The sequence below is a fragment of the Cannabis sativa genome, chromosome 2 (genome assembly GCF_029168945.1).
Source record: "Cannabis sativa cultivar Pink pepper isolate KNU-18-1 chromosome 2, ASM2916894v1, whole genome shotgun sequence".
Taxonomy (NCBI): Eukaryota; Viridiplantae; Streptophyta; class Magnoliopsida; order Rosales; family Cannabaceae; genus Cannabis; species Cannabis sativa.
In genome coordinates this window covers 1,636,872-1,656,206 of record NC_083602.1, presented here as the reverse complement: position 1 = coordinate 1,656,206, position 19,335 = coordinate 1,636,872, and the positions used below count along the sequence as shown (strand labels likewise).

Genomic DNA, 19,335 nt, shown 5'->3' with positions numbered 1-19,335 from the left:
AGCTTCATCCATTGGCAAATCATCCACATCTGCTTGGCACTCCGAAAAGTGATGACTTCCTCCACATAACTCACAAACAATTTGGGCTTGCTTAGCTTGCCCTGCAATGATTTTAGTCAATGCCTCAACCTGAGCTGTTAACTTTGTGATGGCATCGACTTCTAACACACCAGCTACCTTCTTGGATTGACTCCTTTCAGTTGGCCACTGCTGGTTGTTTAGAGCCATCTCCTCCAATAGATCATATGCCTCATTAGCACTTTTTCTCATAAAAGCTCCGCCCGCTGCTGCATCTATTAGAGTTCTAGTATTACCAACCAACCCGTTGTAGAAGTTGTGAACCAGCATCCACTTCTCTATACCATGATGGGGACACCTCCTGATCAGATCTTTAAACCTCTCCCAAGCCTCATAGAGAGATTCATTATCTTGTTGGCAGAAATTGTTGATTTCTCCTCTTAGCTTTGCAGACTTAGCTGGAGGAAAGAACTTTGACAAGAATTTTGTTGCCAGATCATTCCATGTAGCAATAGAATTCGGTGGCAAAGAATTCAACCAACTCTTGGCTCGTTCTCTGAGCGAGAATGGAAACAACCTCAATCTAATGGCATCGTCGCTAACTCCATTAACTTTAAAAGTTTCACAAAGTTCCATGAAGTTAGAGAGATGCAAATTAGGATCTTCAGAAGGGAGACCACCAAACTGAACTGAAGACTGCACCATTTGAAGGATGGCAGGCTTGATCTCGAAGTTGTTTGCATCCACTGCCGGTGGCCTAATACATGACTGCACTCCCGTCAGAGTAGGGAGAATGTAATCTCTCAAGCTACGGCCATTAGCTTGATCTTCCACAGCGCCACCATTATTACCATTATTACGCCCATTGTTCCCAACATTATTGTTCACATTGGCAGCCATGATTTCTGATGTTTCAGCAGTTGCTGAAACTCTTTCTTGCCTCTTGTTCTTTCGATTCTTCCTGCAAGTTTTCTCAATTTCAGGATCAACTGGTAATATGACTGATTGTCCTTGACGGCGCATGCACTTAGGATTCCTGAAATAAATCAAGAAAATATTGCAAGAAAAAGGTTAGAAAAATCAGCAAGAGAAAATATACCAAAGTAGAAGTTAGTATAATTTTATGTAATATTAATCTTTAACAATTCCCCGGCAACGGCGCCAAAAACTTGTTGCTATATTTTTAAACGCTACGCAAGTATACGCAATCAAGTAGTAAATCTCACACAGGTGAGGTCGATCCCACAGGGAATTGGATTAAGTACCACTAAATTATACTTATGATTCTATTCGGTAAATCAAAAGCAATTATGAATTAAAAGCAGTAAACTATGAAAGAAATTCAGAAAACTTAATAACACACTTGAAAGTTGAGCAAGATGAGGCAATAGGGAGGAGAATCCTGTTGTTGTTTACCCAAATTGTTAATGATTAATTACTATCCTATTCTTGGAGTGAATGACAGATTATGAAATAACCTAGCTCCTTTCAGATCTTCTAGATTCTAAATCACATGTTATCTAATTAATTCCTTAATTAAACTAACATGAAATCAGCATTAAGCAATAATCTACTCGTCACATAAGTCATGTAAATACTTTCGTTTCACATAGAACATCGATTATCTTAATTTTAGCATTCTCAATTCTCACTTTTCAGATTTTGAATTGAGATCATAGAGCATGCACAAGGTGATCAATCTTAAACATGAAATTAAACACAAATTAAGATAATTTCACACACACAAGAATTGAGGAATGGTAATTAAACATTAACTAGGAAAACATTAAACAACAATCATCATCCTCCCTAAATGGGAAATTTAGTTCAGAAACAAATCCATAACCATTCCTATAGCAATATTCAACATAAATAAATTAAAGAGGAATAAAGAAAAGAACTGTTTGAGGATGAATTCTGGATCTTCACTTGAATCTCTATGCTCTTCCTGCCGCTCTCAGCTGTGTTTTAGGGTTCCAAATCGCTCTCCCTGACTTCCAATCGCAGTTTTCTATTTATACTTGAAATTTAGGGTTCGATGGACGAAAATACCCCTGGTCCGTACGGGATCTCGCCGCGGCCAAGCTTCCTCTCGCCGCGGCGAGAATGTGCCAATTTCAGCCTCTTTCTGTATCTCGTATCTCGCCGCGGCGAGCCTCTTCATCGCCGCGGCCAGATATGCAAAAACTCAAAAATCAAGTTTTTCTTCGGCTCAGCACGTCTTTCAATGGATTTCTGCACCCGAGACCTCTTTTACTCCAAAGAACCTGAAAACATAGAAAACAAGCGTAATTCCGTCCCAACACAGCTAAGAATGCACATAAATTGGATCCAAAACATAGGCTAAAAATAGCCTAACATGTAACGGTAATCTAATCTCTTTACAGTGTAGATCATTCATATAGAGGATCATTGATCAAATTAGGATTATAACAATGGATAACTAATGACGTGTCTATATGGTGGAACATATAGAGCGTTCTATATACTGAGAGTGCAATTCTAAGTTCTATGCGTGGATTCAACGAAGAATTAATAAGCCAATGAATTTAGGTTATAAATTCTTGATCTGCTTATTGGAAGCTCGGTTATATAGACCCATGGTCCCCCCACTAGTTGAGACAATATTACTTGTAAGACTCATTTAATTAGTTTTGATTAATCAATTATAATTCTCAAATTAGACTATGTCTATTTGTGAATTTTTCACTAAGTAAGGGCGAAATTGTAAAAAAAGAGTTTTTAGGGCATATTTGTTAATTATGATACTTTGTATGGTTCAATTAATAAATATGATAAATGACAATATTATTTAATAATTATTTATAGTTATTAAATAGTTAGAATTTGCATTTAAATGGTTGAATTTGAAAATTGGCGTTTTTGAGAAAATGAGATGCAGAAATGATAAAACTGTAAAATTACAAAAAGTGAGGCCCAAATCCACATAGCCATGGCCGGCCACTTTTATAGGCTTTATGATCTAATATTTTCATTATTTTAATGCCAAATAATTCAAACCTAACCCTAGGTGGAATGCTATAAATAGATAGTGAAGGCTTGAGGAAATTTAGACTTTTACTTCTGATTTCCTTCAGAGAAAAACCTGAGCCTTCTCTTTCTAAACCCTGGCCGCCACCTTCATACTCTTCTTCTTCCTTGAATAATTTCGAACCACTTAGTGTTAGAGTAGTGCCCACACACAGCAAGTGATACCTCAATCATAGTGAGGAAGATCGTGAAGAAAGATATTCAACAAGAAGGAGTTTCAGCACTAAAGAAGGAGAGAAAGAGATCCAGGTTCAGATCTTGATAATACTCTGCGACAGAAAGGATACAAGGGTTAGAGATCTGAACGGAAGGAGACATAATATTCCGCTGCACCCAATGTAAGGTTTCTCATACTTTATATGTGTTTATTTTATAATCGTTTTAGAAGTTCATATTTAGGATGTTAATCAACATACTTGTGAGTAGATCTAAGATCCTGGTAAAATAATTTCCAACAATAGATGCATTCATTGCAAGTATTACAAAAATAACAGTCGCCTTTCAGGCCTAATTAGGCCTACGTCCACGAACTAATTATACCTAATTAATTAGCTTTAGGTGTGAGTCTAAAATGCTCCTAAAGATAATGTACCTATGCATTTACTTGTGCATAATGCAACTGATCGAAGAAAATGTACATAGATGAAAATCCCGAAGACAATTTTGTGTGAAGAAAACATAACATTCGAAGGAGAAAAATGTCCAATATGCCTCGGTCATATGTATCACCTAGAATGTATGCATGATATATTAATCAGTAGACTTAATAAGTGTCCTAATTGTAGATTTATATTTATATAATCATTTTATATTAATTGTAAAATAAATGTACTTTGATTTAAATTAAATATAGTATATAGTTTTTTTAATAGTATAATTATTTGTTATCATATATATTCTTCAATAAATAATGTATTTAGCTTAAATTCAAACATTAATTATGTATAACTTTAGATTGTACTAAGCAGCAATGACACTCATTTATTATTTTGGCTAATTATGATTTTTCCCTCCGAACTTTGACATGTACCAAATCATGTCCCCTGAACTTTTTTTGCCGTTAAAAATTCCCCCTGAACTATTGAGATTGTTAGATTTAAGGACTTTTGTCTAATTTTAGTAAAAAAAAATTAACATGGATGAAAGTTCAGGGGATATGATTTAGTACATATCAAAGTTTGAGGGGCATGATTTGGTAGATATTAAAGTCTGGAGAGCATAGTTTAGTACATAAACAATCACTGAAACAGTAAAATTGAATGAAATTAGACAAAAATCCTTAAATCTAACAATCTCAATAGTTCAGGGAGAATTTTTAACGGCCAAAAAAGGTCAGGGAGCATGATTTGGTACATGTCAAAGTTCGGAGGAAGAAAATCCTAATTAGCCTATTATTTTATTATTTGTATGGTACTACTTCCAAGTGTCTTACCCCAAAGTCATAAAAGTGATAGTACTTCAACATAACTTGAGTTAGACAACTAAAATTTTGCTAATGATTTTTTTAATCGGTGCATTTTTCATAATTTTTATAATTAAATGTGCTTATATATTATATCGCGATTATTTTCATGGTAGCAAAAAAAAAAAAATCTAGTCGTGCAATTACCAGTGCCAAGTGTACCTATAAATATACATGCGCAAAATATACATGAAGAAAATGTATTTGTACATACTATAGATGCATTTCCAAAAAGTTTATATCTATATTTATATACTATTGATATTTTGTAGGTTTTGAATCCTTTTAATAGTAATGATAAAGCTCGGCATGCATTACGGGCCTAATTAAGTCTATGACCACGACCTAATTAGACCTAATTAACCTTAGATGTGAGTCTAAAATGCACTTAAAAGTAATGCACCTGTGGAATTAGCTACGCAAAATGCAGCAAAAAAAATATACATAGATGCATTCATTACAGGCATTACACAAATAACAGTTGCATTATAAGCCTAATTAGGCCTACGTCCATGGCCTAATTAGACCTAATTAACTTTAAGTGTGAGTCTGATATGCCCCTAAAGATAATGCACCTATGTATTTACTTGTGCAAAATGCACCTGATCAAAGAAAATGTACTTAGACGAACATCCCAAAGATAATTTCGTGTGGAGAAAATATAATATTCGAAGGAAACGAATGTCCAATATGCCTAGAAGAATACAAAAAGGGGTAAGAAAATTTCTTTGCAGTCATATGTTTAACCCAGAATGTATGCATAATATATTAACCAGTAAACGTAATAAGTGTTCTAATTGTAGATTTATATTTGCTTATTTTATATAAATTTTAAAATAAATGTAATAAAATGTAATTTGGTTCAAATTAAGTATAGTATTTTTTTTTCTTTTTTAATAGTATAATTATTTGTTATCATATATATTCTTCAATTCATAATGTATTCACCTTAATTTTATTCAAATATTAATTATGTATAGCTTTAAATTGTTTTAAGCAGTAATTACACTTATTTATTACTCCATTATCTATATGGTACTACTTTCAATTGTCTTACCCCAAAGTCAGAAAGGTGATAGTACCCAACATAACTTCAGTTAAAATTAAAATTTTACTAATAATATATTTTTAATACACTCGACCCCAACACCAACTACGGGTCCGGGTCCGAGTCTCGGGTCCAGGTCTGGGGTCCAGGTCCGGGTCTGGGGTTCAGGTCCGGGTTCGGGTCCGGGTCTGGGTCTCGGGTCCGAGTTTGTGTCCTAAGTTCGGGTTCGGGTCTGGGTTTGAGGTCCAAATTCGGGTCCAGGTCCGAGTCCCGAGTCCCCATCCGGGTCCGGGTCGGGTTCGAGTTCAGGTCTAGGTCTGAGTCCACATCCGGGTCCGAGTTCGGGTCCCAAGTCCGGGTCCAGGTCTGGATCTCAGGTTCGGGTTCGGGTTCGGGTCGGAGATTGGTGTTGACCCCGAATCCTTTGTAAATATTTTAATACAAGCTAATGCGGATCATTTGTTATGTATTAAATAATACAACATACATTGTATTAAAAATTTTGATCGTAATAATTAATACAATACATTGCTTTATCCAAACATAATATTATTTATTATTTAATACAATACGACCCTTATACGGCGTACCAAACGAGCCCTAAGTCTATTATTATTGTTGTTGTTTTTGTATTATCGGCAAGAACTTCTCTTGACTTGTACCTTTATGCTTAATCAAAGAAAGAAGACTCTTTATTGTTATATAGTAGTAATGATAAAGTGTTTGAGCATTGGATTACTCCAACTTCTAATCAGGTCAAAGTTAACGTCAATGGTGCAATTTTTGAGCAATTTGGACAATTTGGTATGGGCTGCATTGCTCGGAGAAGCGATGAGAAGTTTTTACGTTCCAAAGAGGAAGAGAGGGTTGGGTACTGCCGAAAATTGCAAAAATCATTGGAATAAAAGAGGCTCTGAGTTGGATTGATCAATATGAGCGGGATAACGTGGTTTTGGAAACGGATAGCTAAGTTCCTGTCCAAGCCATATCAAGTGTTATTTCAATGTTTTCTCAATTTGGTTTAATTATTTTTTATTACAAAACATTGCTTAATCATTTGAGTTATGTTTCTTTAAAGTTTGTTAGTGATCTGCTAACAAGTCTGCATATTACATTGCGCGTGATTCTTGTTTTCTAATTAAGTTATAATACACATCACAATAAAGTTTACTTAGCGGCAAAATTTTTTTATGTTTTAATTTTTATTTAACAAAACCTCAAGTTTACTTTTTTTTTTATGCAAATTTAAAGTGTTAAATAAATATAACTGTTAAATACTAATTAAATGATTATTGTGTACACCTATCTATCCGCGATAGTAAAACACCACAAATTTGTAAAAAAAAAAAATAAACATAAAATAAAAGAATTTTGCCAAAAAAAAGAACGACTAAGTGTATAAAATCAAAATAAAAAAGATTTTGTCACTAATAACCCTATAAAGTTTTGTTATATTGAAATTTAGCCAATCAATACCCAAAACAGAAACATTGTAAATAGCAATAAAAAAATATTGCTAGTTATTATGAGAAAATTTGATGCAATTCATGCCCAAAATTTTAAAATTATAAACACAAAAAAAAGGTAATCTTCCATGTGTTTCTCTCAACAAGGAGCCGGAATCTAATTTTGTTATTCACCTAATTATAGCTAAACTTGATCAAAAGAAAGAAGCTCAATAGTGTACTCCCCAGTTTTTTAGATACAACAAAACGTCCTAGAAGCAATTTCAATGTTTAAAATTTTTAGTTTGGAAAACGCTCACTTTTTGACCTCTTCGAAGTCTGCCTCGGGGGTCTGTTCGCCACCCTGTGAACCACCCGATGAAGAAGCACCACCAGCACCACCGGACATGTGCTGTCCGATCTTCGATACAGCTTTGTTTGCAGCATCGAGCTTTGCCTTAATTTCATCAGCATTGTCCTCTCCCATTGCCTTCCTTAAATCAGCAACAGCATCTTCGATTTCTTTAGCAACTTCTGCAGGAATTTTCTCTCTGTACTCTTCCAAGCTCTTCTCGATGCTGTAGATAGTGGTGTCTGCACTGTTTCTGATATCAATAAGAGCTTTCCTCTCCTGGTCCTTTTGGGCGTGCAATTCGGCTTCTCTGACCATCTTCTCAATCTCATCTTCTGATAACCCTCCAGATGAACGGATAGTTATTTGTTGTTCCTTGCCGGTGGACTTGTCTTTGGCCGAGACAGTCACGATACCATTGGCATCAATGTCGAAAGTTACTTCAATCTGAGGCATGCCTCTTGGTGCTGGAGGAATACCTACAAGCTCAAATTCACCGAGAGACTTGTTATCGGAAGCCATTTCACGCTCACCTTGCAGGACCTTGATACCAACCTGGGTCTGGTTATCAGCTGCAGTTGAAAATACCTGAAATAATATAGGAAAGGATAATCAGAGGATGTAAATTCCACAATAGTAAGGAAAATAATTGACATAACTTTATCGATGCACAGAAATTCTGCTTAAAAAATTACTCTCAGCCTGAAAGGCAGTGACTGTAAACAGGTGAATTAACTCTTAACAAAACATAACCATGTAAAATGTTTACTGATTTTAAGATATACCTGACTCTTCTTTGTAGGGATTGTTGTGTTTCGGTTGATAAGCCTGGTGAAAATACCACCCAATGTCTCAATTCCCAGCGAAAGAGGGGTTACATCTAAGAGAAGCAACTCCTTAACATCACCACGAAGAATACCACCCTGAATAGCAGCTCCCATAGCTACAGCCTCGTCAGGATTTACTCCTTTACTAGGACTCTTTCCGAAAATTGCTGAAACAACCTCTTGCACTTTGGGAACACGAGTCATTCCTCCGACAAGGAGGACCTCATCCACTTCCTTAACAGATATATTTGCATCCTTCAAACAATTTTTGCATGGGGCCTTTGTCCTCTCTATCAAGTCATTTACCAGGCTTTCAAATTTGGATCTGGTTAGCGTAATGTTAAGATGTTTGGCACCTGAAGCATCAGCTGTGATAAATGGTAAATTTATCTCGGTTTGAGATGTTGATGAGAGTTCAATCTTGGCCTTCTCAGCTGCCTCTCGAAGTCTTTGCAATGCAAGCCTATCTTTCGAGAGATCAATACTCTCTGTTCTCTTGAATTCACTCACTAGGAAGTCCAACAAATGGTTATCGAAGTCCTCTCCTCCCAAGAACGTGTCACCATTTGTTGCTTTCACCTAGACAAGAAAGCAAAGTTATGGAAACTTAATAAAACAGAACAAAAAGCATTAACTCAAAACATTTGAAGATGCCCAAAATTAAATACCTCGAAAACACCATTTGAAATCTCTAAAATGGAAACATCAAATGTTCCACCTCCAAGATCAAAAACTGCTATAAGACCTTCTTTGTTGTTCATTCCATAAGAAAGCGCAGCAGCAGTGGGCTCGTTAATAATCCTCTGCACGTCAAGGCCTGCAATTCTTCCAGCATCCTTTGTTGCTTGTCTCTGGGCATCATTGAAATAAGCTGGAACAGTAACAACAGCTTTTGTTACACTCTTTCCTAGGTAAGCCTCAGCAGTCTCCTTCATTTTGGTAAGAATGAAAGCTCCAATTTGACTGGGGGAATACTGCTGTCCATTAGCTTCTACCCATGCATCACCATTTGGAGCCTTAACAATCTTGTAAGGTACCATCTTCATCTCCTTTTGTGTTTGAGGATCATCAAATCGTCTTCCGATCAAACGCTTGGTGCCAAAGACAGTGTTAGTCGGATTGGTCACAGCCTGACGTTTTGCTGGAGTACCAACAAGAAGTTCTCCTTTTTGGTTAAAAGCAACAACTGATGGAGTGGTTCGAGCTCCTTCAGAGTTCTCGATAACTTTGGGATTCTGTCAATATTTTCAGCTAATATTAGAAACAGATCAAATCACATAAACTTATTAAAACAAGATAAGTCTCTAAATAATACCTTCCCCTCCATAACAGAAACACAAGAGTTGGTAGTACCCAAGTCAATACCAATAACATCTTGTCCCGCAGGTTTTGTACTGTAGTGAAAAGAATCAACATTTAACCATCATACATTTGAGAAAAGGAAAACCATGATCTTCCACAGAACACAATTGAACAAAGTGCATCAGGAAAATCCATCATACCTGAAAGGCCTCACCAAGGTTGACCACTTCTGGCCCAGATGAGATGGCTTCGAGATGCTAGTGAACTGGAGAAAGAACAAACAAATAAAGTATATAAGCAATGTCCGAACAGATAAAATTATTCATTTGGCGAACTACAATATTCATCCCTTGCCTCACACATTACAATATATACATATATATTAATAATAAATCTTAGATAATTCATAGACATCGACCCAAATCAACCCAAAGACAAAAAAACTATTAACCCGAGCACTACAATACACATCGAGCTTTTACTTTAAGCAAATACCATGAATTTTCTATTCCCTGAAAAAAAGAAAGCAAATATACAAATCATTTCCATCAGATTATCATAATCTAATCCAGACTGCGAACCCAAGTTAAGACAATACTACGAATCCCTCTTAAGCAATTCATCAAACACTTTGTGACCCATCAACCCAATTATCAAAGCTCAAGCACTGAAATACACATCGAGCTCAAATATTTCTCCAAAATTCAAAAACAAACATAAAAAAATGGAAATGAAACCAAAGACACAAAATTTCCGTCATAATCTAAAACAAAGATTGTGAATTTGATCATGGAGGAAGAGAATTGACGCTAAAAACAACGGAACCTTCGTAACAGCTGAAGCCATAAACAAAAAAGAAAAAAGAGAAATTGGGGGAATCGGACATACGGATCTGTATGCTGAGAGAGGAACTGAAGAAAAATCACGACGTCGAATGGATCGAAGCAAAGCAGCGGTGGCCATTGATGAGTTGAAGGAGAAGACAAAATGGTTAGGGTTTAGGGTTTTGAGAAGAGAAGGTGTGGAGTTGGGACTGAAGAGATGATTCGAAGGTTTTAGAAGGTTTTTAGCTATATGAGCTAACAATTCATTTCACAACACTCTAAAATCTATTTATAGCACACAAAACGGCATCGTTTCGTTTACATTTTCTTTTTTGGGGGTTTCTAGTCTAAGGGTGTGTTTGGATGACGAGAAGGATATGATAATGGTTTTTAATTAGGGATTATTTCACATAAACACAAAAATTATAAAAAAAAACTATTGTATGAAATTTTTAATATTTTTAATATTTTTGTAATTTTATTTATAGAAAATACGAGCAAAACAAAATTAGAATTTGAAAAATTTTACCACAAATTTTTTTTAATAGGGATTAATTGTGCCAAATTCCAAAATTCAGAAAGTTTGGCCGCAAATTAACTAAAACTTAATCATTTCATATTATAATATGAAAAGTTAACGATACTAACGTATAGAAGTGCTCTTGGGTATTTATTCTCTTTAAAATTAAAAGAATAACTCAATTGATTGATTCGAAATTTGAAAACAATTGTATGTGATTGAAAACTTAAAAGGTGAGATCACATAAGAATACTTTAAGGGGCTGTTTGGAATGGGTTAATGCTAGCGTGATGTGAAATATTACCGTGTTTGTTTTGAGGATTTAACCTTACAATATTTTTGCTTATAATATAACTCCTCTTGAAGAGGATAATGTTGATAACTTAAAAAATAATAAGATTGAATTATTCCTTTCTAATATATTAATTTGAATACTATTCTTGAATTAATAAATAAATTTAAATACTATCAATATTTTAATTATTATAAAAAAAAACATATTATAATATATATTTAGTCTCTAAGATTAATTTTTTATTTTTAACTTAACGACCTAATAATTATACGGTTACTTGCAAATATATTTTTATTTTTTTTATGAAATATCAACTTCATTGAATTAAACGCATTCTGAATACAAAAGGGCCTGTAAATCAGGCCAAATATTATTTTCCAAAATGCTACAATCAGGGATAAAGCGAGATTTCCTAGCAACAGCATGAGCAACTCGGTTTGCTGATCGTTTGATAAAACGTAACTGCACACCATGTAAGGAAGATAGCAAACTTTGACAATCCTAGATGCTTAAGCCAAAAGTAGAAGACATATGTTGATCACTTTGAATGGCTTGGACAGTTAACAAGTTGTCTGTCTCAAGCTCTACATTGTTCCATCCCATGTTCTTGATCCAACTAAGGGCTTCCTTAATCCCAAGGGCCTCAATAACCTCAGTTGGGTATATTCCCCCCTTGTAGGTTGTCTTTGCCTCAATAAGACAGCCTAGGCTATTTCTTGCAACAATACCAAAGCCATAAGCAGTCTCGTGATGAAATCGTGCAGCATCTACATTAATTTTGACGTGATTTAAAATTGATTTAGACCAAAGTTATGCCTCATCGCCATTATTTTCAAATGACAGCGATAATAAGGCGTTTTTATCCTGAGCTTTTCTCCAATGGTCAAAAGTAATAGAGGTTGAAAATAAAACATCATTTACCGTAGACAACTTTTTATTCCAAACGACATTGTTGCGAGCTTTCCACACTGCCCAGCATAGCATAGCAGCACGGCAAGTAAATGTTGCATCAGACTTCCTTTGCAAATCATCAAACCATCTGCCAAAAGATGCAGCAACAGCTAAATTGATAGGCAGACCAAAGACAACCCAACAACTTTTGACAAACTCACACGAAATCAAGGCATGGTGTATGGTTTTCGGGGTGAGACTTGCACACAGGACATTGAGCTGAAATTTGAACATGCTTGGAGACGAGATTGACACAAGTAGGAAGAGTCCAAAGATTGCCCGCCACAAGAAATTTATAACTTTGGGTGGAATCTTTAAATGCCAAAGAATTCGCCAAAAACCAGAGTTATTTGATGCTGGTGTTGCTGGTTTTATCTGCTGCAGCAAGGAATAAGCAATTCGAACATTAAAAAGGCCCTTGTGCTCAGCTGTCCAAGACTAGAAATCTGTCTCAACATTATTTCCCAATGGAATTTCGAGAATCAAGTTGGCATCATGAGTGGTAAACAGGTCCATATTCACCTTTGAATCCCAAGCACGACTATCGATTTTCAGAAGAGAGCTGACCTTTTGATTATACAATGCAGGATGGGTGTTGGTGACATATTTATTATCAGGATTTGCCAGCCACGGAGTACCAAGTATGTTGGTATTTGTCCCATTTCTAATAACACGTGAAGCACCTAAACGAACCACGTCTTGGGCAGCCCAAATGCTACGCCACACAAAGCTTGGATTATTAGCAAGTTTCGCTGAAAGATAATCACCATTGGGGAAGTATTTCGCTTTATAAACACCACTCACAAGAGATTCTGTGTTACACAACAGACGCCAACCTTGTTTAGTAAGCATGTCAAGATTAAAATCACTGAGATGTCTAAAGCCCATTCCGCCTTGATCTTTAGGAGTTGCTGAACAATCCCATGACATCCAGATAATGCCGCTGCCTGTAGTTGTTTTTGTCTTCCACCAAAAACTAGCTATAAGTTTCTCAAGTTCGTTACAAGTACCGAGGGGTAGAAGGAATACACTCATTGCATAAGTAGGCAGCAATTGAATGACTGTTTTTAAGAGAATTTCTTTCCCTGCTTGTGATAGAAACTTACCATCCCAACTATGTATTCGAGCAGTGATTTTGCTCTTGATGAAGCCAAGCACTGCGTTTTTATTGCGACCAATAGTGTTGGGAATAATTAGTGCAATTAAATATTAAATTACATATATTTTAATTTAATAATTATTATTAAATATCACTAATTATTTGCAAAACGTCACCTCGATTCGTAATAGCATTTCTCCTAGATGGCGTTAAACTTATGTTTGAGCTAATATTTTTGCAATTTAGGGAAAAAAAAACAAATAATACCAAGATCGTGTTTGATATAACTTTGGCTTATAATTAACTCTTTAATTTAGGGGAAAAAAACTCATATATTCTTAATTTCTTTTAAAAAATCTTTTGTTTTAATAAAAAGAATAAAACATTCTTAAATTAATAACAAAAATTAGACTTAAGGTCGTTACATAAAATATTCATAGATATAGAGGATATTCATAGATATGCCTACCAAGCCACATTATAGATCGCAAAATTACAAGTCCAAATAATTTAAGAAAACATACAACAATGAAAGAGGAGGAAATTCATTAACAATGGCAAGTGTAGTTATCAATCTCCTAACTAGACCTCATCCCATTCAGAGTGTCGATAACCACAGTAAAATCACTTTCCACGATCACAAACATACAACTTTTATCCGCTGCAATATTTAAGGCCGAACAACAAGTCGCTGCCTAACCACATATGGGGCCGGAGAAGCACAACCTCTTGGAAGCCACCCAAACCAACTTGTCAAAAAAATCGTTTTAACTTTTTACCCAATCTTAAAATAATAATAATAAAAGTTCGTTTTTTTTTTTTCATTTTAAAGTAATTTTTTTTTTTTGTATTTTTATGGAAATTCACATAGCAATCCACATAATAATCAATAGAGCAACCCAACCTGAATGACCATTCAAATCTACATAACAATCCACATAGCAACCACCTGAGCAACCCAAATCATAAAAATAAAAATTAAAAATGGTATATGGGTGATTCCCCTAAAAAAGAGTAAATACTATTTTTGATCTTGTGTTTTGTAAAAGTTACTAAGTGGGCTCTCTATTTTGTTAAATGACAAAATGACCTCTGTATTTTCTAAAATAGTACAAATATGATCGTGAGCTGATTTTTTATCAAAATAAAATTTAATAATAATCTAATCTAGAAGTGTTATGACAAAACTGATTGTATTTTCTGTATCTGTTCGTGTTAGAAATTATCTTCAAATTGGTTAAATTAAAAAGAAAAAATTGTCGAAAATTAAGTCTTATTTTTTTACCATTTTAAAAAATATAAAGTCTATTTTATTTTTTAACAAAATAGGAAATCCAATCGATAATTTTTGTAAAACACATAATCTAAAATGGTATTTAAAAAAAAAAAAAACGTCTTATAAATAAAATAAAAATAAAAAATCTGAAAATCATTAATAATTTTAAAACTATTTATTATTTTTCTAAAATTATAATTTCCCACCTACTGTCTCTTCCTTTCTCTTTTTATTGGGATTGAGCGGCAAAACTCTCTCATTTCATTTCCTCCATTGTTGTAACTCTCTCTCTCTCTCTCTCTCTCTGAGAAGAAGCCCTCTTCAGTCTCCACCTTCCGAAGCCCTAAAGCTCAATCCTTTGAGTCTCTGATTGAAGAAACACAATACACTTATTCATGTTCATGTAAGCATTAACCAATAATCTTACCTTTACTTTACTTCTTTCGTTTTTCTCTATATGCTCAAATTTACTTTCAGAATCCATTTATTTTCCTAAAATTTAATTGATTGATAGAGATTTCACCTATACTGTTATCAAGATTGTTATGTTTTTTCTTTTGCTTTTTCATGATATTATTGTTAAGGGAGATCATTTCACAAATACACAAAAATAATTAAAAAAAAAATTACAAAAATACAATTGTACGGAATTTTAAAGATTTTTACGATTTTTATGATAGAAATACTATATTTTGATGTATTTATATGTTACAGACTTGTTAATTTGTTGTTATTTTGATGTTATTTCTCTGTTATTTTTATGTAGTTTTCTCGTTGTTTTTATAGAATACCATAAAAATGTAAAAAAAATCTTTGTAAAAATATAAAAAATTTACAAAAAAAAAGTGTATTGTGTAATTATCAATCTTAACTACTGAAATGTCTTAGTATAAAGTGCATTTTTTAGGGGAAATACTGTTGTTAAATTTTATTAGCATTGATCTAATCTATGTTTAAGATTTGTTTTTTTGATTGTTTTAATGTTGTTACAGTTCATCCACACTTCACAATCCACTTACTTAGGTTTGGTTTCTCAACTTAAGTAATGGATAATATGTTTGGGAAAAAATACAGTCGTAGTCCTGCCAAAAAAAGGGTTAAAAAGATGCCAACAATGGCTGTTGACAGAATTTCGGAACTTCCTGATGCATTGATCCATCACATCATGTCGTTTCTTCAAACTGAAGAAATGATTCGAACATGTGTTCTTTCAAAGCGTTGGAAACTCTTGTGGTATTCAATGCCAATGCTTAATTTCTCCAATTTAATTTGGCCTGATCAGATGTTCATCATTTTTCTTGACAATTGTTTGGAACACCTTAAGAAAAGTGTGAATTTTACAATCGATTCAGTCATAACGAGCTTTAGGTTTTCAATGCATAATTACTTTCGAGGAATTCATGCTTATCTACTAGATGAATGGTTAGCTTTTGTAGTTGAGAATAAGGTTAAGGAAATAAGTCTTTGGATTGATGTGGATTCTCACTACTACTACATACCTAAAATACTATTCGACAAGGCGATTCATTTAACTTCTTTGACTTTGTTTGGAGTAGAGTTGGATACTTCTTATTCATTTAGTTTTCCATCTTTGAAAACTCTTAATATGGAAAATGTTCAACATTCAAAAACTTCTAAGGAAGATGGGGTAGTTAAGTTTTTGTTGGGTAGCCCTTCTCTTGAGGAATTGAATTTATGCGATTATGTTTTCTTTAAGACTAATCATGATGTTCAGTTTCGATTACAGAGTTCAAGCCTTAAGTTCTTGAAACTTAGACTTGTAGAAGATGAATATGAATTAAAGATTCAAGTTGATGCCATAAATCTTGAATCTTTAAAGCTTCAAGGTCTTAACATGGATGATGTGAATCTCTCTTCTTGCAAGAAAATTAGAAATTTGACTGTGTTTCACTGTGCAGAATATCAGCCAACATTACAAACTCTTATTTATAATCTTCCTCTTCTCGAACATTTGACTGTGAGAGACTACGATTCATGTTTGGACCATCTTAAAGTTTCTGGTCAACACTTGAAAAGTTTCAAATTTAAATACTTTTATGACATGGTCAATGCTGTTACAATTGAATCGGCTCCAGAATTAGCTTACTTTTATTATAAAGGAAATGCCAATCGCAACATATCGATAAAGTCATCTAATTCATTGGATGGGAAAATAACACTTTCTGATCCGCCGATTAACTATGACACAATGAGCTATAACACCGACTGGTATACCAATATGTTGAACTTCCTTTTGAATCTCGATTGTTCTTGGAATACTCTAAGCCTAATTGTTTACACAGCAAAGGTACGTACTTTCATTATTTTCATTTGATTTAGTGACTTTGTTTCAACTTTGTACTTGTTTAGTATGTAATTACATTATATTAGTTGATATGTTTATACGTTTTGCATGAAGGCTCTCATCTTGCCAGAGAAGTTTAAGAGATTATGTCGTTCTCCTTTGCTTAATTGGAAGCATCTCAGAGTTATTACTTATATTGATAAGCCTGAAAGAGTGTCGGAATTGAAGGACTCCTTGATGTGGATTTCACCTTCTTTAGAAATATTATCGATTACTAATGATGATGAGGACGATTTTTTTCCATAGGTACGACTCTTCTATTAGTTTTTTTCGCAAAAGGGTTTGTAGTTCTTTCTTTGAGATTGTGTTTACTTTATTACTAATGACGAATTTGACTACTTTGTATTAGAATGAGATATTTCTTTTCATATCACATTTTCTTGTGAACTAGTCGATATTTGGTCTATTATATTTTCTTGTAAAATCCATGAATTGTTAAAAAATTCCAAACAAAGAGCAAAAGAGAAACAACTAGTCAATTATGGTGTGAAATTCATACACTACAAGCTTAACCTCTAAATTCTTAAAAGATTTGCATCATTTACTTCTAATTAGTTTGTAGATAACTCATATAAGAATAACACAGTAGTAAATTTCCTAGTAGTGTTTTTTCATAGTCATTCATTCAGTTCAATAAAACTTAATTTAGTTGGATTTGGATTGATATTCATTTCACTATTTGATTGTTGTTAAGGACAGGCTCTTCGATAGGTTCTAATCTCTCTCTTGTCTTTTCATCATACATAGGGTTCTTTTAAAAAAATACAGATGTAAATATATACAGTGTTATGTTACATGCATAAGAATATCTGTTTGGCTTCTCAGAAAATGGGCTCCAATACTATTACATATAACAAGTACATAATTTATCAGATAATCAAATCAAATTTGAAAAAATCTGGTGTTATGATGTATATGTAGGTATTTATATGTTCTTACATGTATCAAAATGTGTGTGTAGCACTAAGTAGTTTCATAAAATGATTTTGTTTGGCTTTTCAGAAAATAGACTCCATATATATATATATAAATTGAATTAATTGCATTGCAGATATGATTTGAAATGGGGTTTGGAGATTAGTATTTTCAGGGTGGGAGACATTAATGGAGGCTAAGTAAGTATGTCAAAGAAGGGACTTTTCTCAATATGGAGATTGGAGGGTGACAAGAGCTTGTTTCGCCAACCGAAATGAAAGCTTTGAAATCGGCAACATCCAATGCCTGCTGCTGTATATCTAAGCTCAATAATTGGGGTGAGTAGTTTGATTTCAATCTATTTGGGATGAAAGAAATACATAAATGACCAAAATGATTGAATTCAAGATCATGTGATCAAACTGGTAAAACAAACTCATCCCATTCTTTGAAGAATTAAAGAGATTGACTTTATTCAACAATTGAAGTTGGGTGTCTGCTTTTGGTTCTCTGTTTAATTTACAGTTTATTTTTTTTTTGTTAAGCTTAGACTTTGTTTCAAATAAGCTACTGGTGATAAAGAACAGTATAAAAGTATGAAAGTTAATTTATCAAATTGGTGAGCAAAATAAATATTTGGGGAATTACTTTATATATTATTTTTTAACCTTTTTTTTTTTTTTTTTTTTTTTTTTTTAAATTTATAGTTTGGATTGTTTTGGTGGTTTTTATGTAGGTTGCTATGTGAATTTTGGTTGTAATTTAGATTGCTCCTTTAGTTGCTATAGGAGTTTTTATGTAAAATTTCGTAAAAATGCAAAAAAAAAAAAAAAAAAAATTGTTATGAAGGGTAAAAATAAAAAAGCTCCTAAATATTTTTGTAATTTTTCAAATTTAAAAAGTATAAAAGTTAGTGGGTGATTCTACAATGCACCCCCTTAAAAGGGGTGTATTGATGCACCCTTAACTTATTTCGGCATTCAGAAAAAAAATTTAGTCTATTTTTTTTTTCATATTCATGTACGTTATAGCTATTTAAGATATCTTGCAAATTTTTGAAAAATTCAGAATAATTTACAATATAGAAAATAATGTTCAAACAGTCGATTTTACACGCGTATAAAATAAAATAGTCACGCGTGCAATAAACTGTTTGAACATAGTTTTCGGTGTGTTAAACTTTTCCAAATTTCTTAAAATTTTACAGGATGTCTTAAATAACTATAACGTACATGACCATGAGAAAAAATTTGACTAAAAAATTATTTCGGATGCTAAAATAGATAGGGGTGTATCAATATATCCTTTTTGAGGGGGTTGTGTGTTTGGATTTAAGATGAGTAAAGAATATGTTTTATAATATATTAAGGGTCTGTTTGGAAGTAAATGTGTAATTACTACGTAGGGTAATTACTAGGATAGTAATTACACAGTTTAGTAATTACACTATATTTTAAAATGCAAGGTGTGTTTGGATATGAGGTGGTAATTACATATGAATTTCTAATATCTTATTTGGCAAAATAATTAGTAATTACATGGGAAAATAATATTTTTTAATAGCTAATGTTTGATATGGAAAGTT

The 19,335-nt window shown here is 33.5% G+C and overlaps 2 protein-coding genes and 1 non-coding gene across 3 annotated transcripts; 2 read left to right on the top strand and 1 right to left on the bottom strand.

Moving 5' to 3' along the window:
- Positions 1-358: 358 nt before the first annotated feature.
- LOC115701660 (small nucleolar RNA R71) lies at positions 359-465 on the top strand. The gene has a single exon (XR_004008651.2). It is a non-coding gene; the product is annotated as a small nucleolar RNA R71 (small nucleolar RNA).
- Positions 466-7,069: 6,604 nt separating this feature from the next.
- On the bottom strand, positions 7,070-10,673 carry LOC115721137 (heat shock 70 kDa protein, mitochondrial-like). Its single transcript, XM_061109802.1, has 6 exons — positions 10,394-10,673; positions 9,706-9,770; positions 9,519-9,597; positions 8,872-9,438; positions 8,162-8,782; positions 7,070-7,964 (listed from the first exon to the last, which is right to left on the bottom strand). Exons 1-6 carry the CDS (start codon positions 10,466-10,468, stop codon positions 7,341-7,343), a joined length of 2,031 nt encoding a protein of 676 aa, XP_060965785.1. The 5' UTR covers positions 10,469-10,673; the 3' UTR covers positions 7,070-7,340.
- Positions 10,674-14,583: 3,910 nt separating this feature from the next.
- LOC115718733 (F-box protein At5g03100) lies at positions 14,584-18,402 on the top strand. The gene is made up of 4 exons (XM_030647558.2): positions 14,584-14,873; positions 15,463-16,778; positions 16,890-17,081; positions 17,887-18,402. The coding sequence occupies exons 2-3, from the start codon at positions 15,516-15,518 to the stop codon at positions 17,079-17,081; spliced, it is 1,455 nt and encodes a 484-aa protein (XP_030503418.2). The 5' UTR covers positions 14,584-14,873; positions 15,463-15,515; the 3' UTR covers positions 17,887-18,402.
- The last annotated feature ends 933 nt before the right edge of the window (positions 18,403-19,335 follow it).